Below are 25878 nucleotides of genomic sequence, written 5' to 3' on the forward strand. Positions count from 1 at the left end.
TTTAAAAATAATTTAGTTACTTTATGGATTACTTGATTTTAAAAGTAACTAAGTTACTTTACAAGGTTTTACAAAACAAAACCGTGTATATGGTCTAGGCCACATGTGTCAAACACAAGGCCCGCGGGCCAGATGTGGCCCGCCACGTCCTTTTATGTGGCCCGCGAGACCTTGTAAGATCTTAGTGTCTATAATAAATAGGTCAGGAGCGTTCTTTGACCAAAAACTACATTTCCCACAATGCTTGTCGATTGTATTACCCGCAAAGTTACGGCTTACTGCCACTACACGGCAGTGTAGTCATTGATGTGGAAACCCTGCCGGAGGGAAGGTGTAACTTCGCGGGTGGAATTGAGACATACAAATGTTTATCCCATAATGTCCAGAAAAAGAAAAGTTGATGCAGACGGACGGCTGTGCTTCAAGGCGAAAGACCGGTATGCCTTTTGTGTTACGAAGAGTGTTACTGACCAAAATAAACGCTTTTTAGGAGAGATATAAGTTATGTGTAAATATTTATAAGACAATACCTGACAAAATCAGTTTTAATGACATTAATAAACATCACTGTGACAGCGCTAGTCGCAGTTTCACCTCAGCAAAGGACGAGGACGTGAATCACTTATCTAACCAGCCTTTACTGATTTCTGCCCCAATAACCCTTTCAATAACCTCCAATAAACTCCGTAGTTATAAAAAAAATATGAGGTTAGCAGCGCGCTAACTGACCTGTTTTTAATGTAATTCGAGCAGTGATTCCGTGACGCTGCTCTAAACTGCTGCTGTTAGCTGCTTGGGCTGAAAGATGAACTGTAGAGAGCTGTATTATCCGGTTAGTGGGGTTAAAAATCTTTATTTCATACACAGAAGAACTTAAACATTTTAAAAACGCTCCAGACTGGCTCAGCTGAGCTCTGTAGCCCGTGGCTGGCCTGTAGCTCTGACTTAGTTAGTTAGACTGCGGGCTTGTGCTGCTGCTGCTGCTGCTGCAGCTCCGACTAGTGGTTGGATGAGGAACTGCTAATGTTCTTCACAGCTCACAATTTTTGATTTTATATTTATTAAGCCTTATTTCAGTATCAAACGTTTTGATCAAAGTTAATATAACTTGATGTCATTTCTATTCACTTGAATAGTTTGGTTCTTGATTGATGGAGTTTTTGGATTTCATAACATGACAAATTAAAAGGATTTATTTTAATAGAGCAACAAGCAAACATTTTTTCCATGCAACTGTAATATTTGATTGAATAAATAATATATTGAGAGTTATTTAACATTAAGGAGTAATTACATTCATTTTATATTACATTTGGTTACATTTTATTACATTTATAAGTTACATCCGGCCCTCAGAGGACAGCCAATATGCCAATGTGGCCCTCGGCCAAAATTAGTTTGACACCCCTGGTCTAGGCTGACAGTAAAACAAATGGTTGTACCTAATTAACAGAAGCTTCTCAATCCTCTTGTCATAAAGTCTATTTCTTCTAGGCACTTTGTTGTCAGCACAGAGTGTACGGCGAACCCTGATATTGGAACCTTTAGCTGATACTAACTCAAAATAGTGGCTGTTTTTCCAGGTACAAAACGCGCTTCTCGCGCCTGCCACCACGGATTCGTTTGTGTCGCTGCGTGTGATTGGCGAGGGGCGGAGCGGAGGGGTTGGGGAAGAGAGCGCGCTGTCTGCTGTCTTATATATCCATAAAAATGTTTGTTGCTATCTTACACCCCATTAACAGTCTATTTTCACATCTTGCACCCTTGCCTTTAAAATGGCATCAGAGTTTAAGAATATATTTACGTGGATGGGTGTGGTGGTCCGGTAATGAGGTGTGTTCAGGTAAATTTTTGATGTGTTTTAATGTGCTTGATGTGTTTGATGTGTTTCTTACAGATGCGCTACTGACTGAATAAAACCCTGACTACAGTCAACAGTCAGCTACCCAATCCTATCTTAGCCATGCAGGAGTGTGGGTTGGCGAGTGTGTGCTACTTATAAGCACAAATAACTGCACTGCAGCACACAAATCAGCTTTAACATCAACAACAATAAGAAAAAAACAACAACATAACATTGCTGTTTCCTTAAAAAAGATTTGGCGTACCTTCACATCGTGAACATGCAGATCAGTATCCTCTGCTGAGATGTGCAAAAGTGTTGCGCAGTTAAGATACTAATGTGCCAAAGTCAGAGGAGAGGCTGATGAAATGACAACTGACACACTGATTGGTTTATTTCACGTTTTGTCCAAAACACACCCATGATTAATTAAGAGAACTGTAGAGCGATAAAATCCTAAAACCCAGTGAGCTTATCGAAGCAACAGCGGCAAGGCAAAACTCTCTCAAACTGAAGAAAGAAACCATGGGAAAAACTAAGACTCACAGGAGGTGAGTCTTACTACTTATAAATCAATGATACAAAATCTTTCATTAGGTGGCAAGAATTCTTTTTTGCACAAAATCTAATTTTATTCTAAAGAATAGGGATGTCCCAAATCAATGTTTACCCTTGATCTGATCCAAGTACTTTAATAACTATACCATGCCAATAACATTTGAATCTTTATATTTCTAATAATAATACAGTGACAGTGTGTTTATATAATGGAAATATTTAGATTCTAATTGGTTTTAATATATTCATTTTATAATGTGTTGTATATCTTATAGTACAGTTGAACTGATCTAGTTACTCTAAAATGTTGCAGTGTAATAACTTTATGTGGTTTACACTCTAAACTGAATTGTGGACAATTAACTGATATCTAATAAACTATACATGCATCTGTAATAAATACCATTTTATTTGGATGGAGTGTAACTGACTGATTTTTAAAAAATATTCTTCAGATTCTTGCTAAAATATAGTAACACACAATGATTTAATGGTATGTGAGTTTTACATTTAATGTTAGTAGAGACTTTTTCATATTTAATACACAAATAAAACTCTAAGCTAGTCGTCTAATCATTGAAACAGTGTTCTTTGTTTGTGTTCCCCAGGTGTTTTTAGATTTGCCCCTGGGTTTATCTCTAGCATCCTCCGTCCCCTGGTGTTTGCAGCCCCCTGTTGGTGATGCAGGGAACACTGCTGATACCTGCAGCATCATCAGGCTTTAAAGGCTGTGTGAGGAATAAACAAGTATAAACCGGCGTTCTGCTTGCAGAATTTTCTATAGTGTAAGGATATTGGGTTCCACAAGGACATCTAGATATGGGTTTATAACTTCAGTGATTTTGCAGCGAAGCTGATCGGAGCTATTCATGAGGAATCCTGGAAAGAGCTTTGAGTGACAACAGTAAATCTTGCTTTGCTACACTTCACTGGTAAGGAGCTATTTGAGTAGCTAGAAAAAAAATGATTGACTTGAGATTTGAAACATATTTTCCGCCTTTCCAGCTCAATAGTTCAATAAGTCTGGGCTGGAAATCAAGGCTGTGACTGCCTTAGTCTATTAGAGGATGGCCTGGCGTTTTCCATCTCTTTTTTTGTCCTGGGTTTTAAAAAATCTAAATGCTTCCAATGGTTCTTTGAGCGATGCCTCAGAAGAACCATTTTTTGATTTTATAAAAAAAAAAACTCTGATCTAATCAGCTAATTTACAAGTTATTTTAGAGCTGAATGTGGCATGGTACAAAGTTCAACCACTAAAATATCTGGTCAGGTTTGTTTTCCAGCCATAAGAAAGCAAAACATCGACTTAATTTATCTTATTTAACTTCATTTATCAGTCTAAAAATATTTAAAATAAATACAAATTTCAAAGAAGAACTGCTTTTGATTAATTAGAACATTCAAATAGATAGTTCTTCCAAAATGTTAGGCCAAAGGGCCTTTTAAAGTGTAAAGAACAACAAAATAATGTAATGACTCTATAAAGAATGCTTAAATTGGTTTAAAATATTTTAATTATGTTAAGTCTCCTAATGTTTTAATTAAATCCAAATTATCACCTGAAAAAACAAAAATGCTTTTCATATCAAAACATATCCAAGTGCTTGAAGTGAGTGGGTACTGAATAAACCTTATGATTATGGAGATATGTAATGCAAAGATAATGGTTGCATTACATCTTTTAATGTTGATTAAAACCTTCATTTAATCTTCTCATGGGCACTGAGTTAGTGTTTACATTGAATACAAAAATGTAAAGGCCATTGTTAATAGAACTATTTTTTTACCTTTGACTCTAGTTTCCCACCTAATTTACTCAAGCCAGTTAACCAACAGAAGGAGGATGAAGTCAGCTAGTTCCTTTATTTTAATTACCTCCAGTGCAGCAGTTGGAAGAAGGCAGCCAAAAGGCAGCTGGAAAAAAGTGCCAGATCCCCAGCTCTGATATTTCAGCCAACAGAGGCCTGTGCCAGTCAGCATCACAGAGGAAGTGAATGCAAGAGAGAGCGCAAGATTGTTCTCTCTCAGACTCCGGCAGCTGATGTCCCAGGATTCCAACTTGTGATCCTTGGGATAATATAGTGTGAGTGTCTTGGTATGCTAAGCCATTCAGAGTCCTGAAAAAACTTTATTTTTAAGAGAGTGGACTGGACTAACATTAGGTTGACCTAAGGATAATCAATCACTCCTCGATCTGAAGCCTGCGCTGTTTCTAGAGTAGATTAGCGAAAATCAGTAGAATAAGTTTCATTGCTGACTATGAAAGTTGTGTGTGTTTTTGTAAGTTGTTGGTGTTGTTGCAGTGACCAGGCCTTTCTTTTCCCACCCTCATCTCTCTCCTCAGACGCTGAGTTGTGGTGGAAGCAGCAGGAGAAAGGAGTCTCTTCTATCAGCCATGCTGAGCTGCACTTGAGCACATTTGTGATAGCCAGGGGAGGGAGAACGTGCGGGGAATGGTAATGTCCGCTCTGCAGAAGATCACTCCCGCCAGACGCCAACAGCTCGGAGACGGGAAACAAGCGTGCCACAAAGAAGTACATTGCAGGCTTTGTCCAGCTACAAAAGCTGTTTTGTAAGTTGAAGGACTCGCTGGAGGAGGAAGCATTGGCTGCGGGGGAAGGGCCTTCAGAGTTTACTCATCAAAAAAGCCCCAGTTACTCAAAGCAAGGCTGGGAAAGAAAGGCCGGGGTGTGCTGGCCTGACCTCATGAGTAATTTATACCCACAGGCATGATGTGAACTTACATCATTTGCTGTCTAGACTTACTTAATCAATCATTTACATTCATTTTCTTTAGGCAGGCTGAAAGAATATGGTTAATGGGTTTAATGGCGTATCAATTGAACTTTAATACCTCATTCATATACCCCATAATACTTTAGAAACACTGCAAAAATTCATCAGCAAAAACTAGACAAAATATATGTAAATTGAGACATATATGCTTATATAAAGCAAAAAATAATTGTAAAAAAATGCCAATGGCGTAAGCTAATTTTTCTTAGTAAGACTTTTTAAAATAACCAATGGCAAAATTGAAAAATGATTGAAATAAAACTTAAATCATGCAAAAACCCAAGTTTTTACTTAAATATTGACGCAAGAATGAATCAGAATAACTTGAGCTGTAGTTTTTTTGTGCTTATTTTGACAAATAAATGAATTAAAATAAGGTGAAAATTCTAAGTAAGACTAATTAAGACCACTATTTTTTATTTAAGCAAAATAACATTTTACTTACAATGCTTTTTCTTTTATTAGAGAAAAAAAATTATGGGATAATTTTACTTTCTAATGTTTTTTTTTAAATATAACCTCATTGATGTGCATAGCTAAGTCATTTAACGAAATATTTTTCTGTTTAGTAATTGTTCACCCGAAATCAAGGTAACAAGTGACATGCTTTCCTCCAAAAGTCCAAAAGTGATGGAAAAGGCAAGAAAAGGAATTCATGGTACAAAACTGACATATGTGTCCAAGTGTCAGCAGATGGCGCCATGTATCAAACTTGCTGGATAAAAAAAACATACTGCAGCAATTAATACTACTCTTTTTAAAGATTACTATCTTTTTTAAGATTATCTCAGTTAAGAAAATATTAGTTATTTTCTTATTTAGGCCATTTGTAACATATTGTTGTATTAAAATATTACATTATAAAATATTTTATATAAATACTATAAAAAAAGAAAACAAGCGCAAGAAGGGAATATTGGTCATTTCTTGTGATTATTTTCTGTATTGTATTCTGATGAGATTTTTACCACATGCATTTACACTTGGTACACAAATGGGACTCCCCTTAGTCGAGTCCTGGAGTGGTGTCAGTGACTGGATTTGTACTCCTTAATTGTTTTATGTCTTGGGTGCATTTTACATTTGCATTTTTTATGTGTATATGTTTGGCCTGATCCAGATTTAATCCTCATACTCAAGACTGATGAAGTGACCAGCTGTATATAGGTTCTAACAGTGCTTTAAGAACTTCAGTGCCAACAGAACTTCAGTTAAAATCTTGTAAAATTAGATGTAAATTTTAGTAATTCAACTATTTAAATGAATAACATCAGAAGTTTACCTTCAAAACTGTAATTTATATTATTATTATATATTTAATAACTAGCTAAGAAAATACATTTACTAAAGAATATTGTTTTATCTTAAACATTCTTTTTTGGGAATAAAGTAAAAAGAAAAATAATTTCCTAATCTAAACAGAATTTCTTTCTGTGAAACATGTTTGTGAATCCAGCACCAGGTTTTTACTGAGAGCTTGTGTTCGTTGGTCACCAGCCATCTCCAAGCGTCCCAAAAGCAGTGTGGCAGGTGATTATCAGGACTGTACCAATCCACCACAAAGGCTTTGGCAGTCACCAAGGTCCTGCCCTCTTCTTACCTCCCATCCTATCTCCATTCAGCAAATCCCAGCAGATTACTACCACAGACCCTTCCCTGCTCATTAGGAGGAAATGTAGCAGACTGAACCTGACTGAACCTTCACAACATCCTGCTAACTGTGAACCCAACCTCAATCACATCTTCTACCTTTAAATTACTTTAATTCATTTACATTTGATCATGTCTTGGTTTCCTGTGACCAGAGATGGAATCAAGAAGGAAAAGCATAAAGTTATACATTAGTCTGGAAGTAGTACTTTGTTCCTCTGTGAGATTAACCCTGTGGAATTAAAGTGGAATCTTAAACTAAATGCAAGACATGCATTGTCTTGTGCAATGTATTTTTTTACTTTTTGTTGCTTGATACAAAGAGAATTTTACAACTATTACCCTAATGTATCTACCAATGTGATTGGCTGAAAGGCGTTCTATGAGTGCCGTTATCAGCCGGTAATGCACTGTAATCGAAGCTCTTCATGTATTACTCCACCATGTACAAGTAACTTATCAACGATGCACCGCTTACAAAGCAAACAGCGCAGCTACAAACAGAACAGCAATGAAACTATTTTAACTCACAGAGAGTTTATAATCAAACAGATAATATTTTCTCGTCCTCTTTAACTCAAAATCTTTTAATAAACAGTGATAATGGAGCTGTAGTATAATCACAATAATACACTAGAGGTACATGCTATAATGTGTGATATTGTTACTGCTGTGCTGATCTATCTTGTAATATTAATGAATTTTACACCAAAATTGAAAACACTGAGTGCAGAATTGGTCAATATGACTGGAGAAATCTGGTGAAAATTCCTTTGTTTGCAATATATACCACAGAAATATTGCAAAGTGAGTTTTTCCAATATTGTGCAGCATTAATATGAATACTTTACAGCAGCAGTTGGTGTAAGATATCTGGTATTCTGTTGGATCAGGCACTTTATTGGATTTCATAACACAATCCAGAGCCAAAGAGAAGTCAGAGTTAGCCAAAAGCTATCGACAGACATGAGTCCCTAAAGACATTGGGCCTTGTATAGACTGAATAGATGGACTTCGGTCTGTCATTAACTCAGGGAGAAATCCAGCGCTGAACAACAGTTAGTAAGCACTAATTTTAAATGATCCAACCCAGCCGTACTGTACACGCATTACAGAGATTAAGACCCATTGTGGTTTCTACCATGAATGAGAGGCTTTAGGGTTCTCAACAGTAAAAAACTCCACACAAAACCCACACTGACTTTTTTTTTATTTTCAAATGTTTTAATGCTATTTTTTTTTTTCAGAAATTGGCCAAAATCCACTATAAGCTTCTCATTTTGATATCTGTGTATTGATTAAAATTTGCAAATAATGGTCTGTGCAGACTTATACTTAAATATACTTAAATAAATACAGTTTGTTAACCATAATAACTGCTGGGTTCATTCATACAGGTCTCTCCTTCCAAACCACATCCCAAATTGTTATTGGGAACATCAACACCAATAACAATTGGTATCATAGATTGACAAAGTCTATTGACGAGTGAATGGTTATTGGATGAGCTGAACTGGGAGGAGAAAGTGGAGGGGTGGAGTAAACCGAAGAGAAGAGGAGCCAGAGGGAATGTGTGGTCTAAATTTAGCCAATGGCTCCGCCAGGGTGGAGCTAATCCTCTTTGCGGTAGAATTATCTGGGCTCTGGATTAGGCAGCTTTACCTCTGTGCAAGACATGTACCCACCATGATGATGTCCCGCAGCAGGCCAAACCAACGAGGGCTGGGTGTGGACGGTAGTGTGGACTGCAGTGTATTTAGGCCCACACAGACCTGCCTGTTATTGGTGCTAAGAGAACCATTACAGTGAGGCTGGGCACCATATGAAGTTCTATACTTTCTAAACTGGAAAGGAAGTTTTTTTTTTAGAAACTATTCCATTAAGCTTTATGCTAATTCTAGGGCCACACATTGGACAAGACATGAGGGATTGTAGCATGAAACTAAAAACATTATAAGCAAAGATTCCATGTAGGACATAAATACGCTTCTGGATTATTTTATGAGGTTGCCCTGACTACCAGTCAATGCAGTTTTTGTACCTTAAAAACGCAAAAGAATTTGGCTGTTCCCTGATCTGATGTGACTTGAATACAGTCTGTGTGTTTTGCAGAGTTACATATCTCTCCAGAAGAGTACTTTTAAAATGTGCATTGTGGTGTGGTATCCTTTCAGAACATATGAATCAGGTAATAAAACAAAAACTTTGTCATACTCTCTTTTATCTTGCTCACTTTAGTTTTATTCTGTGTTTTTCTTTGGATTAACAATGTGTGAATGAACAATTTAATGAAGACTACGTTTGCCATTCTAATATCTCCATTGTTCAAACATAGCTCCATATTCGCAGTAGTTCTTGTACCAGCCCCATAAGCAGTGTCACAGGTGTTCAGGGAACCATCAAAGCTGTCCTGACTAGAAAATCTCCCAGGAAAACATACCAGATGAATCTGTTTTTAATTTGAACATATTTGGCTTTCCAGAATCACACTGATGCCGTTTACATACTGTCTATAACAATATCTAGTATATATGAACATTCTATAACAATATCTAGTATATATTAACACTTCAGTACTAACTATGAAGTTATACAAGATTGATATGTTTATAGGGGGCTTGTTCATTTATACCTCTATAGGTATGTAGGGTTGCCATAAGCTTAAAAGAATCGATCATAAGGAATCGATTATAGTCAAAAATTGTCTGATTATATTCCAATATTATCTCATACATAACAATACACATAGATTACACATTTTATCCACCTTAAATGGCAGCAGGTATTATGATACCTTTACAGTTCTCTACATGCAACACGCTTTACATGCAACACTGTTCTCCCCCTCATCAGTGTCCCTGTTGTTAAAGTCCAGCATTCTTCCACTTACAACGGACTCTACCATTCAGCCTGCAGGCAGCAGGCGTAGGGAGATTCTCTGGAGATGAGCCGGTTGGGGATCATGAGGTTGGATCCTAATCCGCTGGACTGTCCATCGCTTCCTGCTAAAGTGACATGCAGGATTTGCCTTCTGAAACCTTTTTTACTGGAAATGTTCTTATATTTATGAATTTTCCCACAACTTTTATCAAGAAGCATCTTTTCAACTAAAGGAATGATCATTCTGGTGAGTTGTTTAAATTTTATTTTATTAAAAGCTATACTGACAGTCTTAGCAAAGGTAGCAAGGTTAAGATACTTCTGACTGTAGGTTTAGTTTAAGTTGTTCTAAATTCCAAATAGGTTTAATGGAAAAGCTATTGAAAAAAATATAAATACAGATTTATATGAACTTTCCTGATATTGATTTAAAATAATTCATGCTATTTATTGCATGCAGTTTCATTCAGTGCAATATTATTCTCTCTTTTATAGGTGATGTGAAAATAGGCTCAACCGATTGTAAGCGTTATTGATTCTTATTTTTCATAGTTTTGACTCATGTATAAGAATGTGATTCCCAAAGTTCACTTTTCCAACTTGTACAATTCAGTCCATTGTCTCTATTCAAAATACTAGAATTAAATGTAGCATTACATTTAAAATATGATAAGCTGAATGTAAGCTCGATCAAATATATATTTTTAAACATACTTTTCATATGCTTATAAAATATATAGTAGCCTATATTTTAACAGGTAGCACACAGAGGTAAATTTGCCCTTCATGGTTGCCTTCAGTCAAGTATACATTTGGGTGACACCACAAAAAGGCCCGGCCCACTTAAAGTGCCATACCACCCATTAATATATACAGCTCTGGAAAAAATATGAAAACACTTAAGAATTATGAGTTTCTTTGATTTTACCAAATTGAAAACCTCTGAAGGAAGATGGATGATCACAAGCCATCACACCAAGCTGAACTGCTTATTTGTTTGCACCAGAAATGGCATAAAGTTATTCAAAAGCAGTGTGTAAGACTGTGGAGTGTGTAAGGTGCTGGAGAACATGCCAAGATGCATGAAAACTGTGATTACAAAACAGGTTATTACACCAAATATTGGTTTCTGAACTCTTAAAACTTGAATGAATAATTATGAATTTGTTTTCTTTACATTATTTGAGGTCTGAAAGCTCTCAATTTTTTTAGCCATTTCTTAATTTCCTGCAAATAAATGCTCTACATGACAATATTTTTATTTTTTTATTTTATTCGTCCGTAGTTTATAAAATAAAACATCAATGTTCATTTTACTCAAACATATATCTATACATAGCAAAATCAAAGAAACTGAAGTCGTCTCTTCATTTTTTCCAGAGCAGTATATCACCCCACTAAATGAGTTAGCACCAAACCTATATCTACTAATATTAGAGCAGATCATACAGAGAAAAACAGGGAAACTAAATATTGATGTGTGTTTTGAATAAATTATTAAATTATCCACTGGAAATATACAATATTTCAAATAATCCAAATAAAACATAATAAAAATCTAAAGCACAGTAAAATCACTAAATTAATTCAGTTGAACCTCATGCTGTGCTTGTGTTCATGCAAGCATCAACCTGACCAAATAATACTAAATGATGCTATTATTGAACCTAATTCATAATCCTCGTCTATCAGAAACAAAAATCAAGCCATATTACTCATGAATTTTCATTTGAATTAACATTTTGAACACAGCATTTTAAGACAATTTAAAAGTGACACAACATTAAAAAGACTAAACATTAGAAATATCATTGCTGTGAGTCCCATAGAGCAGAACTGCCTCACTCTCTCTGAGTAGATAGGATGGCACAGCCCAATTCTAGTCAGTGATTACCTCTGTTAGCTAAAAGCTATTAAAAGCAGATTGTGTTAGTGTTCACTAGTGTTAGTGTACATCTGTCTATTACAGTATAGTCAGTAACAGTTTGAAAAGCACAAGCTAGCCTTCCCTTTCCCAGCACTGATAGCATCCTTGTAGCATCCTTGCTAATAAGTGTGCAATGGAAATGGTTAATTTTAGGGGTATGAAACGTTTGCCACTGTACCTTTAGAAAGTACCTTTAAAATTATGTACTGTGCAAATGTGTCCATTGACCCTGCTCGTGCATTTGTAAGCATGGATTAGAGGATTGAAAGGAAAGTGCAAATCTGGCAACAACCAAAAAAATAACCTATGAGTTATATAGTATATATAAATATGCACATTGAAATGTGTATTTCAGTGTTTTTGGTTGCAGTAGTGACCCTGCAGTTTAAAATCTCTTCTGTTTTCCAGCTATTTACCACAGCTGAACTGTCATGCTTTTTCACAGTAATGGCTTTTCTTGTTTTTGTTGTATTTAGGACTAGAACTGCAAATTTGCATTGACCCCCTCATATTTAGTTTTGCTGGGAGAGCGTTCCTAATGTACTCTTCTCTGCAGCTGCCATCTACGGCTTTTGCTACGGTCTGAGAGAAACACAGTCAAATGTTGCATTATGTAACAACCAGCTGGTACCAACAAATTTGGATGAACAGGGCGTCACAGGCCACAGATAGCAAAAGTAAAGGATTTTGCTTTATGAGATGTTGATTATTTAACTGAGCTGACCTTGGAACAGCAGGATGATTCTGGGATAATATAAAATGTTTTGGAATAGTTTAAGTACAGTACCTTTCAAAGGTCTGGACGCACCTCTTTTTGTTCAATGTGTTTTCTTTATGATTTTTTTTATTACATAGTAAGTTTAATATTAAAGAGAATTTAAAGCTATTTAGAAACACATGTGGAATTGTTAAATAAACCAGAATATGTTTTACACATTAGATTCTTCTAAGTAGCCACATTTAGCTTTGATGACACCTTTAATCTGTTCAGCTGTTAAATGAATCCATCATTATTCACCTCATTCTCACTTCCTGCAATCTGCATTCTGAATCACACAGCAGTATAAAATTCTTCAGATTTAATCTGGATTAATCCACAGCTCACACGCACAACATCAACAGAATATTGCAGCTGTGTCAGAGCATAAGATCAGCAGTCTACATATTTTTATATATATTTTTATATATATATTTTATATATATATATATATATATATATATATATATGAAATATATATATGTCTTACGGTGCCTGTAGGATACTCCTGCAATTTTATATTCATGTTTTATGAGATTATTACAAGTAATGGTCATAAATGCTTTCTGATGAAAATAAAGCTACAGTATATTGATCCTGTAGATTCATAAAAAAGGTTCTGCGAAGGGGTCTTTAGTAAATACAATGTTTTCACACTGACATGCCAAAAGTCATAGGACAGGACAGATGTCCCATGACTTTTGTCATTTCCAATGGAAGCTAAAGAACCCTGCACTGAAGTGTGGAGTATGTGTGTGAGGCCACTTGCATTGAATATGGATCTCTGTCAGAGTGGCTTGTCTGTTTGCATGGACAATTCAAGCTTGACGGTATTGGTCACCTACAGCACTGTCCACTATTGGTGGTAATGCCTTGTATACAATATTCAAGGTACATACTACACATGATGTGGATAGAGAAAATGAAATGTCCCATCTCTCATTATACTTATATAGGTGTGTGCATTCTTAAGCTGTGTACCTCTGTTCCATGATTTTTGCCACATTAGTGTCCACAGGACTGTGATGACTCAAATAACATTTCAATGCTTAAAAAGTTCTTTGCATACCTATATGTTTGGTTGCATTGGTGGGAAAAAAAAACTTTTGCTAATGACATTTGAGAGAGCATAGAACCAAAAACCCAATACAAGCTTAGAGTATAGTCATTTTTTCATGATTTCCCATTATATGTATGCTAACATGCTAACGTTTTCTGTCTCTCAGGTACAGTATGGTCCCTTCTGTAGATGCTCACCAATGAAAGTAGTTCTTTCTCATCACGCATGCTGAGGCCTTAGCTAAAGATCCAAAGGCAGATCACTGTAAAAACTTAATAATACTCTCTACTTCTGGTGTCTGGAACAACATCTCTGAGAGACAGACTGTGGATTATGTTCATATAGCTTATATCAGTTTCTTGGAGGACACTGAAACGACCATCCGTGAGCTGAAATGGACGACCCTTACCAAAACAATGTGCAAGGAGAAACCTACCCTACCTATGGAGAAGGAGGTCAGGATGGATATCCCTACCAGACTGACTATCCTCCCCAGGAGGAAGATGCAGCCAGTGATGCCACAGAGGGTCATGATGAGGACGAACAAATGTACGAGGGCGAGTACCAGGGCGTTCCTCACCCTGATGAAATCAAGGAGGCCCGTAGAGCCGCTCGGCGGGAGGCCAGGTTGAAGGCTAAACTGGCAGCTCTGGAGGAGGAGGAGTCGCTAGCGGACCAGTACGAGAGCATCATGGAGGACTGCGGTCACGGACGCTTCCAGTGGACCCTCTTCACCGTACTGGGCCTGGCACTCATGGCTGATGGCGTTGAATGCTTCGTCGTGGCCTTCGCCCTGCCCAGTGCTGAGAAGGACATGTGCCTGTCAAACGCCAACAAAGGCCTGCTGGGTAAGATTAACCCTAGAACACTAACATAAAAATTTGTAACACCATCACTAACGTTGGGTATACACTGTAGGAAAAGTTTTGGAACCCAGCTTTAATTTTACAACATTCAACATCACATAAAATAAAATAAAGGTACCATGGATGACCCTATAAAAAAGCAGAAAAAATATTGAATAATCAGGTAATTCATTCATTCATGAGACATGTGAGTGTCTTGTTTAAACACACAAACACTAACATCAGGTAAATTACACCCATAAAATATGTTACTCTCTATCAGTAACGTCGGATGAAAATCACCTGAACGCAAAATCCCATACAACTCAGACAGCAGCAAAACAATGAAAATCACATGAAAACATTGTGTGTGCAAAATTATTCAGAATCCTAAAGGAAACAAAAGGTGTACTATTGTCTAATATGCCAGGTTATTTATTCAGCCTGAATTTAATAAATATCACTGGCATTTGCCTAAATACAAAAATGTCAAAAATTTCAGTATTTTAAAAGAAATGATTTGTTTAAAAAAACAGCCTGGCTATCTTTAGCTGGTTAAGAATGTTGACCAGCTTAGCTATTGACCAGAACAAGGCTATGTATTGTTTGAGTTTGATGGTTTAGCTGGTCTATAGGAACGATCTACCTGAACAAGCTAAACAACCAGCATGACCAAGCTTGGCAAGCCACCATTGCCCTAAATTGCCCCATAATCACAAATAAACTGGCACCAATAAAGTCATGGTTTGGCTAAAAATGTATTTGTTTTCATTTATCATAATTTTGTACCTTAGCAAAGTCATAGATAATGAGCAAAACAGTTTACTTCTTACGTTTTTCACTAAAAGCTAAAAGGCAAAAGTGTCAAGCAGAATCCTACTTTGCACAAATAGCTTTTTTTTGTTAATAAGACTCTTATTATGTAAAAATAAACAAAAGCGTGTTGCAAAACTAAAAGCATAATAGCTAAAATACTAAAGCCATATGAAAGGCTGTTGTGTGTTCTTACTTTAGTCTTTTAGCATATTTATAGATAACTTTGTATAAAGTGTTAGATAGCTCATTAAAAAGCTTACAATTTTTTTTAAATTTTGAGATATAAAGGACCACAAAGAGCGTCTGTCTGTCCCCAGTGTCCTCTTTTTAAAACCATAATATGCCTCCCATTTGAAATGAATGGAAGTTATATGTGTAGACAGCATCATAATGAATTCTTGATTTCTACTTGTACTTAGAGTAAATGAGTTAAATAGACGTTAAGGGTGGATAATGGTGGATAAGTGGTGTGTTAGATCTGCTGTTTAAGTCTGCGTGAGAAGGTCTGGGCAGTGGCGTGTGAATGGGACAGAATGGGACCTGAACCAGAGCTGCTGTCTGAACTGAAGCCTGTGTGCAGTCTGGCAGTCTGTTAGGCTACAAGGTCACAGCACTCTGGAGAGTGTAATCCAGCAGGAGGTTCACACTACTGCCACACGTGCCCGCTAATCGCCTAGCTCATTCTCAAATTAGCTGTGTGTGTGTGTGTGTGTGTGTGTGTGTAGTAAAACACTGAGGTGGCTGGGGTGGGACAAAGAGGAACAAATAAAATCCTAAATCAGAATAAGTAGGAAAATAATAAAAAAAAACTTTTTTGTATTTACTTTAATTATATTCGATTGCGGACAGTATGAACTCTATATTACCGGTAATTTCATTTGTTAATATACATCCATTCCTGCACTTCAGGCCTTCAACACATTCCACAAAATATTGGGAAAGTAAAGCATTTACCACTTTTAAATACATTTTGCCATTCTTTTTTTCAACACTAAAAAGAGGTTATGGCTCAGAGGAAACCAAGTAATTAAATGTTTCAGGTGTTATTTTGTTCCATTCTTCCTGAAAACACGTCTTAAAGTGTGTAATAGTACAGGGTTGTCATAATGGATTTTTTTCTTTTTTTTCAAAATTCTCCTCACATTCTTTTTTGGGGACAGGTCAGGAATACTGGCAGGCCAGTCCAGTACCTGTTCATCTAAAGGCCTGAAATGAAGGAATGAATGTGTCTTAACAAATGAATTAAATTGATCAGACAAAACATCTGTCTGCAATAAAAAAAGTAAATGTAATAAACACTGTGCCTTTTTTTTTTCATTTCCCATACTGTCCTAACTTTTCTGATTTGGAGTTGTACAAGGCAAATGCAATATAAAATCACATTATGTTGAGAATTGAGAATAAAAAGTGTATAAAATAAGCGCATCACTATAAAAGTATGTTTAGATTATGCTGTTTTGATGTAGAGTAACTAAATCAAATTAGAATAGTGAGCTGCACTAAAGCTTAATTCTGGGATTCTGGGATTATTTGACCAGGCCAATTTATCCTATTCATACAGAGGTAAAGTGTGCCCTCTGCTGGTTAAAACTGGTCTTATATATTTCTAATTTTCTGAACATCTGAGCCTTAGCCTACATAGCATTATGCAATTATATATCAGATGTGTAACTAATACTGTATGATATGGCCTATCACAATATTACAATATTTTCTTAAATTTGGTAAATATGATATAATTCTGTATAAAACAGTATAAAAGCCACAGCCTTAGTATATACAGTATATGCTAGTAATTCACTGATAGAGCTGGGCAATATGGCACAATATAATATCACAATATTTAAAGATAACCTTCTGATACACAGTGTTTTTTGTGTTTTGAGTTATAGACAAAAACTGGTTAACAATCATTTGTCAAGCATAGTGTATGTATGTTGCATTTAACTGTAGTCATACTGAAATTTGAGGTGTTACAGTGATCAATCTATAAAGAGGTAATAGCTAGACCTTTATACTGGTGTGATAAAGGTGTCAGTGTCGGTTATCTCTGACAGTGTTGTCTATGTTGTGTATGTGTGTGTGTGTGTGTGTGTGTGTGCAGGTCTGATTGTCTATGTGGGGATGATGATAGGAGCAGTCCTGTGGGGTGGTCTGGCTGATAAGCTAGGCCGTCGTCAGTGTCTCCTCTATGCTCTGGCCATCAACTGCATCTTCTCCTTCCTCTCCTCCTTCGCTCAGGGCTACGGCTTCTTCCTCTTCTTCAGACTCTGCTCTGGAATTGGGTGAGACTTGTTTTCCCTTCCATTAAAGCAGCATTACACAGCATTTTCACCTGAAAATATGACTATAAAATCGAGAGAGAGAGCTCAATTGACTTTGCTGTCTCCAGGTGAGTAGATTGTGCTCTCTCCTTACATCACTCCTAGGGTGATGTCAATCAGCACAAGGCATCTATGAGCTGAAGTATCGGGTCTGATGTGTCTGCAGTTTAAAAAAAATTGAAATAAAAGACTGACATGCCACATGGAACAGGAACTAGTACAGTGTCCCATTACTTTAATCATGTTCCTTTAAAGTAAAATATGATCTACCCCACTGAACGTGTATGGGAGTGATTTTTGCCAGAGTTGCATGTCAATTTGCAATCATCACCATCCACTGTGCTGTCTACTGTGGGTGGTAATGCCTTCCTGTGATGTATTGGTACACACGTGTAAAATGGTCAATTTTGCCTCAAATTCAGAAATGGAATGCCTCATCTATCACCCACTATCAGAACTCACTCCAACAACCAATAATTTATAATTATTCTATATAACTCAGTTTTATTTAATAATTGTAACTTAATTTAGCTTAATTAAACTTGCCATGAGCATGCTGGCCAGTGTTCAACCACACAACTTACGCAGGCATGGTTTTTTTCAAACCGTCTCCTGAGGTAACATTTTATGCTCAAGTTACTACAGTACATTCTACTATCCCATGACTTTTGGCATGTCAGTATAGTTTTGCATAAGTTACACTGAAATTACTTTTACAATGTCAATATAACTAAAAATAACTAAAATCCATGCAAACTGGATTTGAATTACTCTTGAAAGCACTTTGTAGTTAAGTAGTTTTTGTCTTAAAAAGTATTTGAATTTTTAAAGTATTCTTACTGTAAGTAACGCCCTGTATTTGAATGTCCTCTATAGAATAGGTGGCACCATCCCCATCGTGTACACATACTACGCAGAGTTCCTGCAGATGGATAAGCGTGGAGAGCACCTGAGCTGGCTGTGTCTGTTCTGGATGCTGGGCGGCGTGTACGCTTCCTTCACTGCCTGGGGAATCATCCCTCATTACGGTAATAACAGCACTAATCATCAGCTTAATTACACTCATATTAACTGCAGTGATAAGAGCCTTAATTATAATAAAGAATCAGAAGGAAAGCATGGATGCATTTTAGTTTAAGAAGGGTGGAAAAAGAATACTGGGCCTCGATCACATGTTTACTTATATTCCTTGCATTTCCATAGCGGTTAAGTTTCTATGGGGACGGGTTGCCAACTTGATTCTGATGCTCCTCCTTTTGCATTTGGGCTTGGGACCGGAAACAAGTTCAGATATTAGGGAGCATCTATGCATTGATTATCTTTTCAATAGCGAACTACGCTGATGAAACTAGCTGGGTCCCTCCCCCTGGAACCATTATCAATGACCTCAGATGCTGAAGAACTGGCAACCGACCACACCCATTGGAAAAAAGCCCTCACTGCCCAATAGGCTACAAAGTTGCTTTGGTGGAAAAGTAGCAGAAGATTTTTTGTCACATTTGTAATGTGTTTTAAGCTCTACTCTTATCATAATGGATTCCACTGTCCTTCTTAACTGAATAAATTCCAAACTTTGCTTAATGTCAAAATCTTCATTAAACTGTGTAAATGGGTTTTAAGAAGAAGGTTTTTCTTAAGAATGGTTGATGAAGGTGAATAAGGCTCATGCTGTCTTCAAGAGAAGTTAGATCATTAGCAGAGGAGAGTTAAAATAAGTGTGTGTGATTCCTGCAGCTTCCATGTGATGATGAAAACATTGTGTGTGTGTTTTATAGGCTGGGGATTCAGTATGGGCACTGAGTTCCAGTTCCACAGCTGGAGAGTGTTTGTGCTGGTGTGTTTCCTGCCCTCGGTGGTTGCTCTTGCTGGACTCGTGTTTATGCCAGAGAGTCCCCGATACCTGCTGGAGGTAATTTCAATTAAGTCATTTATAAGAAGTGGAGATGTAGAGAAAGACTTTTTAAATTTAAAAGGAAAAATATTGTGATTTTGTGTACTTCTCCACAGTAAATAGATACTAAACTTCCATAAAGACTTACATAAAGCGTGCTTGGTTGTGTTTAGAATGCGAGGCATGATGAAGCCTGGATGATCCTGCGGCAGGTCCACGACACCAACTGGAAGGCCAAGGGAGAACCACAGAAAGTGTTTGAAGTATGTTAATATATTTTACAACTAGATTTCATAAATCACCAGACAGAATATATCATAGCTAAGCCTTTATATACAGCAGCCTTGCTAAAACACACTGTACCTTTAACCTTGACAAACAACAAACCAGCTGTGAGCTGATCTTGGGTGCATTTCCTAATAATGAATGATCTTATTTAAATAACTATTGGACCCTCTACAGATTTATTTTGTCCTACTGATATTTTTTTCGGATTATTAAATAAACTTTAATATCAGACAAATACAACCTGAGTAAATCCAAAAAGCACTAAATTGAAATTTAGAATAAAATGAAATTTTATTTATTAAAGGAAAAAAAAAAAAAATCTAGCCTAATGTGAAAAAGTGTGAAAGGATAATACATTAATATTATATTAATATTTAATCTCTTACTCTTGCTGGTTAGCTTTATTAGAGATCAAACGAACAACTGAAGAATCATACTGACTGTATTATAAATAAAAGAAGCAAATACTCTTGGTTGAGCCATTAATTTTAATATCTTATTATTGCTGTTTCTCCATCTCTCAGGTCACCCAGATTAAAACACCCCAAACTCAGGATGATGATTTCATTGAGATTCAGAGTGAGACGGGCACTGCCTTCCAGAGGTTCACAGTCAGGCAGGTGGCCCTCATTAAGCAGGTATGATGAACACCAGAAAATACTGTTTTAGTTCTTTGAAATGGCAGTAAGAACACCTTTGCTGAGAGTCTGAATGTGTCTGTTTTAAAGGTGATGAAGAATTTGATGTCTCTTGCTGCTCCTGACGTGCGACTCCATGGCTTGTTCGTTGGCATTGTTTGGTTTACAATGGCCTTTAGGTAAACAACATTCTCTTAAACTGCAGTGCACAGAAATATTGCACTTCAGAGGAGCAGTATACTGTATATGTGTATGTGTGTGTGAATATAAATCACAGCAATTAGTTTTGATTATGAGTCTTTAGGCAGCAATTAAGTCTCACATTTAAACGCAATTTAAATTTAAATGCAATCCCAAAACAGTAATGACTGAAAAAAATTATATACAGCTCTGAAAAAAATAAGAGACCACTTAAAAATGATGAATTTCTTTGATTCTCTGGAATATAATCAAGAGAAAGATGGATGATCACAAGCCATCAAACCAAGCTTAACTGCTTGAATTTTTTGCAACAGGAGTGGTATAAAGTTATCCAAAAGCAGTGTGTAAGACTAGTGGAGGAGAACATGCCAAGATGGATAAAAAATTGATTATTTTTTCCAGAGCTGTATATAACCCTGATTTCTGACATTACAAAAACGGATGCAGTTCAGTCAGTATTATTACAGTGCATATAAGCATATTATGGGCATGTGAAAATAGTAATAGTAACACATGTATCTGTTTCTACTGTTCCCACAGTTATTATGGTCTGGCAGTGTGGTTCCCCGATCAGATTAAATACCTGCAGTTTGAAGAGTACGAGTCTAACGTGAAGCTGTTTCACCGAGAGAGGGTCGAACGCTTTCATTTCAACTTCACTCTTCAGAATCAGGTTCACAGAGAGGGCGACTACATCCACGACAGGTACAGTAAAAGTTAAATTTTTTTAATGTGCAAAACTATTATTATATCATATTATTTATCATAACATATTTGTCTGCATTGAGACCCATGTAATAGCAGTAAACACACATCCAACTATCCAAAATTCATAAACACCAACCAAAACTCCTCCTAATACAACCCAAACACCTACTAGTACAAACAAACTCATTCTAGTACAATTAAAACACCTCTCACCACACATCCAAAACACCTCCCAGTACAACCAAAACTCCTCCAATTACAACAGAAACTCCTCACAGCACACCCAAAACTGCTCCAAATAAAACATGCATTTTGTGTAAAACAGGGTTCGAATGGTCATGAAAAACCTGGAAAAGTCATGGAATCTGAAAATAGCAATTTCCAGTCCTGGATAGGTTTTGGAAAACTAAAAATACCCAGAAAGTTTTGGAAAAGTCATGGAAATTTGGTATAAAAATCTTTGTGTTTTTTCGTTTATCGATGGAGAAAATCTATTTGGAGCTAACAGACACATCAGCTCAGAGCTGATTAGGTAATTTAGCCCTACACAATGGAACTCTCAGGATCTGACACGCATTTAATTATTAAATATTGTGGGTCAGATTCATTTTAGGCCTACTATAATCAATTGTAATTATAGTTCATTGTCCATGTCTACACTGATGTTTTAAAAATCGTATATGGTCATGAAAATTTGCCTTGAAGGCATGGAAAAGTCATAAAAGAAATAATTGAAATGTATTAATTAAAAAAAAGTGTATGAACCCTGGTAAAAGCAGGACATAATCCAGGGTCTTTATTGTTAACCATGTTTGTGTATCATATCACCCTGTGTTTGTGTCCAGGTTTGTCGATATAGAAATAAAAAACGTGAAGTTTGAAGACTCCCTGTTTGAAAACTGTTATTTCGAGAACATCAGATCCACAGAGACGTTCTTCGAGAACTGCACTCTTAAGAACACTATGTTCTACAACACCGGTACTTCAACCCTCAACAATCTCCTCAAACTAAAGATCTCCCTGTGTTTCATTTCAGTTCAATCATCCTCTCTGCTTTGTTCTTTGCAGATCTGTGGAAAGATTCAAAGTTCATTGACTGCAAGTTCACCAACACTTCATTTCACCATCCCAAGAAAGGCTGCCATCTGAACTACCAGGAAGAAAACGACGTCCTGATCTATTTAGTGTGCTTTCTGGGCAGCTTGTCTGTTATACCAGGAAACATCCTAGCAGGTCTGCTTATGGATAAGATTGGAAGAATCAAAATTATAGGTATGTTGGTAAAACTCCTTCTGTAAAAATGCTCTGGGGTCTCTCAATACACTGGATTGACCAACAACAAATAAATTGTACTGAGTTGTATTTAGTTGTAGGTGTAAGAATGTGTCTGTTAATATGTTTGTGTGTTTTTTCTTTGCAGGTGGCTCCATGCTGGTATCTTCTGGCTGTACATTCTTCCTGTTCCTCTGCTTTAACCCGGGTTCTGTAATAACCTTCCAGTGCCTCTTCTTTGCAGCATCTGCAGCAGCCTGGAATGGGATAGAAGTGATAACAGTGGAACTCTATCCAGCCTCAAAGAGGTAGAGTAAAGTAGTGTTGTAGTGCACACATTTGGACTTAGACAATCTCGATAGTGTAGAAATGGTCCAATTGGATTAAAATAAACAATTTAGGTGTGAAAAGACCTCAGGAGAGCATGGGTTTCTTCTGGTTGGTAGGAGTTTAAAAAGTGCTTGTATTGGACTCAGTTGCACAAAAGTCCAAAACCCTGAAGCTGGCCTACAAAGCCAAAATGGTCCAGCTCCTTCCTACTTGATGGCAATGATCAAAAGCCAGATCAGCAGCAAAAGCTCTTAGAGCTTCCAGTATGGCTCGGCTTGACCCTCCATTACTTAAACCCCCCAAAAAACAAACATCTTCTCTGTCCTAAGACCAAGGTGGTGGGACGAACTTCTACTGGGTGTCGGAACAGCAGAGTTACTTTTGGTCTTCAAACGCCGACTGAAGACTCACCTTTTGTAAACATTATAAAACTTGGTGTATCTTTTATTCCTAGTTTCTACTAACTAGCTATGGATATTTTAAAGAAAAAAACTAAGCACTTTGTAAGTCACGCAATAAGAGCATCTGCTAAGTACCATTGATGCAAAACAGAGGCAAAACTGGACAAGCATTAATAATAATAACTTAAGAAGCCTCCAGGAAAATTACCCAGTTTGGTTTCTTACTGTATAAAATATAACTATGGATTAATTCACTTTTTTATATGTGTAGGACCTTTCAAGCCTGGTTTATAAATCCCTCTCTCCCTTAATCACTCACTTACTCATGTTTAGCAGGTTGAAGATTCTCAACAATAGGGCGCTAGCAATGTTAAAGTAGCTTTTTGTGCTTCGCATCAATGACACCGTGCCCTATCGCACCCCCTGTGCAAGGCGTGTCGCGATGCTCCTGCTATCTTACACCCCATCAAGATACCTGTAAGATACCAATGTGCCAAAGTCAGAGCACACCTGTCTCTTAAAGGGAATGACAAGTGATACATTGATTGGTTTACCAAAGACACACGACACACTCTAAATCCAGCTAAACGATGCATAATAGACCACTGGTGCACTATAAATTACTAAAACTGGACCCAACATGCATTCATGTTCAAGTTGTGTCACGTTTTCCATGCTTATGATCATACTCTTCTCCTCCACAGAGCGACTGCTTTTGGTGTCCTCAACGGTTTATGTAAGCTGGCAGCCATTGTCAGCACCTTCATCTTCTCCAAGTTTGTAGCGGTCACCAAGATCATCCCCATCCTGCTGTCCTTCTCAGCGCTGGTGTGTGGAGGACTGCTCTCCTTCAAGCTTCCAGAGACACGGGAGGTCATCCTCCAATAGAAACCAACCAATCAAGCACACAAACAAACAAGCCAAACTTCCACAGTGTTAAGGCCTCATGTCAGCGCAGGATCCAGCTGGAAACTGGACCTTCTCATGCCCAGAGAAGTCAACGTACGGGAGCAGGAGTTGTTTATGATCATGTAAAGTAAAAAATGATGTAAAATGTTAAACGATGTTTACCTTGATTAGTTTATTAGTTTAGTGAGTCAGATTTTTTTTCCGTAATGGTTTACTGTTTGCTTTGTTTAAAGCAGAGCACAGGATCTCAAATCTGGATCATATCAGGATTTTGTTAAAGATGACAACTTCTAAAAATGACATTTTTTAAAAAAAGACAGATTTATGGCAGATTAATGTACTTTGACTCTGTACAGTTCCAGAACAGACAGAGTCATACAGTATACAGTGCAGTACAAAGGTTTTAGGCACTTTACTTAACAATAAGAGAGTTTACTCTGTACAAAATGAGAAAAGCTTTAGAGATGTTTTAATGAACACAGTGAGGTAAAACTACAACATAAAGTACAAAATACATTTTTTATGTGTTTTGTATTTATTCTTATATTAGTGTTTTACTGAGTGATTTTAGCACTGTTAATTTCAACCCTGCAATATGATTAGTCTAGAGATGTTCTATGAGTTCCAATATTGCACCATAATGGCACTATGGCCAAAGATTTTTAAGTATTAATCTGCCACACAATTTACAGTGGCTTGCAAAAGTATTCATACCCCATTTCACATTTTGTCACTTTACAACAACAAACTTAAATGTATTTAATATAGATTTTAAGTGATAAACCAACAAAAAGTAGCACATTATTGTGAAGTGAAATGAAAAGGATACATTGTTTTTAAATGTTTTATAAAATAAAAATGTGCAAAAGCATTCTGGCCCCTTTACTCTGAACCCCCTAAATAAAGGGCAGTCAATTGTCTTCAATCGCAAAAAAATACATTTAAGTTTGTGGTTTTAAGGTGACAAAATGTGGAAAAGTTCAAGGGGTCTGAATACTTTTGCAAGCCACTGTACATAGTCTAGCAATGCTGCCAGCACTTACAAGACAAAAACACCAGCCCTAACAAATCAGCATGTTGTAATTCAGCAATAATAAGCGAGAGGGAGTGCTATAATGTTTATGTGATCTGTTTGGTTATAAACACTCCACAACTTAAAATAGTTCCATTGCTGCTCTGTTTGTAGCTGCGCTGTTTGGCTGGTAAGCGCTGCATCGTTGCTAGGTTACCTGTATGTGGCGGAATAATACATGGAGAGCTTCGATTACAGTGCAGTACCTGCTGATAACGGTACTCATAGAACACCTCTCAGCCAATCACACTGCAGGTTCGGAACTAATTGTGGCATAATTAGTAATAAGTAAAAGCTAAATTAATTATTGCAAGTTAATAGAATTTACTGGCTTTGAAATTCTTTGTTTTGCTTGTTTCAGTGCTTTCAAGAACAATTAAAGCAAATTAAATGAAAGCTGAATCCTGGACTCTCATGCTGGACTCTATTTGCACCAGATTCCAAACTGCATAAAAGTAAACTAAACACAGACACTGTGTTTTAGGTGGGGGGGGGGGGGGGGGGGTTATAGCACTCCTTCTTATGTATTATTGGTGCCCAAAACCTTTGCACAGTACTGTGTATGTAATGTTTATCACACTGAATCTGAATATCAGCCTGTTGCTTATTTTTGTCGTCTTGTACTTGTTTATATTTGATTTGTTTGTTTCTATAGCACATCTATATTTTGCTGTAGTTCATGTGTTTGATTTGTGGCCAGATTAATTCCCAT

At 36.8% G+C, this 25878-nt stretch overlaps 1 protein-coding gene across 1 annotated transcript; it reads left to right on the forward strand.

Moving 5' to 3' along the window:
• The first annotated feature begins 9776 nt into the window (after nucleotides 1–9776).
• Nucleotides 9777–25659, forward strand: sv2ba (synaptic vesicle glycoprotein 2Ba). Its single transcript, XM_007246147.4, has 13 exons — nucleotides 9777–9974; nucleotides 13638–14319; nucleotides 17237–17417; nucleotides 18333–18484; nucleotides 19232–19365; nucleotides 19521–19610; nucleotides 20160–20273; nucleotides 20364–20452; nucleotides 21015–21179; nucleotides 22028–22161; nucleotides 22251–22454; nucleotides 22603–22762; nucleotides 23890–25659. Exons 2-13 carry the CDS (start codon nucleotides 13866–13868, stop codon nucleotides 24071–24073), a joined length of 2061 nt encoding a protein of 686 aa, XP_007246209.2. The 5' UTR covers nucleotides 9777–9974; nucleotides 13638–13865; the 3' UTR covers nucleotides 24074–25659.
• The last annotated feature ends 219 nt before the right edge of the window (nucleotides 25660–25878 follow it).

Source organism: Astyanax mexicanus, chromosome 16 (assembly GCF_023375975.1).
Source record: "Astyanax mexicanus isolate ESR-SI-001 chromosome 16, AstMex3_surface, whole genome shotgun sequence".
Lineage (NCBI taxonomy): Eukaryota > Metazoa > Chordata > Actinopteri > Characiformes > Acestrorhamphidae > Astyanax > Astyanax mexicanus.

Coding starts and splice junctions, on each gene's coding strand:
- sv2ba (XM_007246147.4), top strand. CDS start 13,866: ATGGACGACCCTTACCAAAACAATGTGCAAGGAGAAACCTACCCTACC. Junction 14,320..17,236: donor CGCCAACAAAGGCCTGCTGG/GTAAGATTAACC, acceptor GTGTGTGTGCAG/GTCTGATTGTCTATGTGGGG. Junction 20,274..20,363: donor AGGTGGCCCTCATTAAGCAG/GTATGATGAACA, acceptor TCTGTTTTAAAG/GTGATGAAGAATTTGATGTC.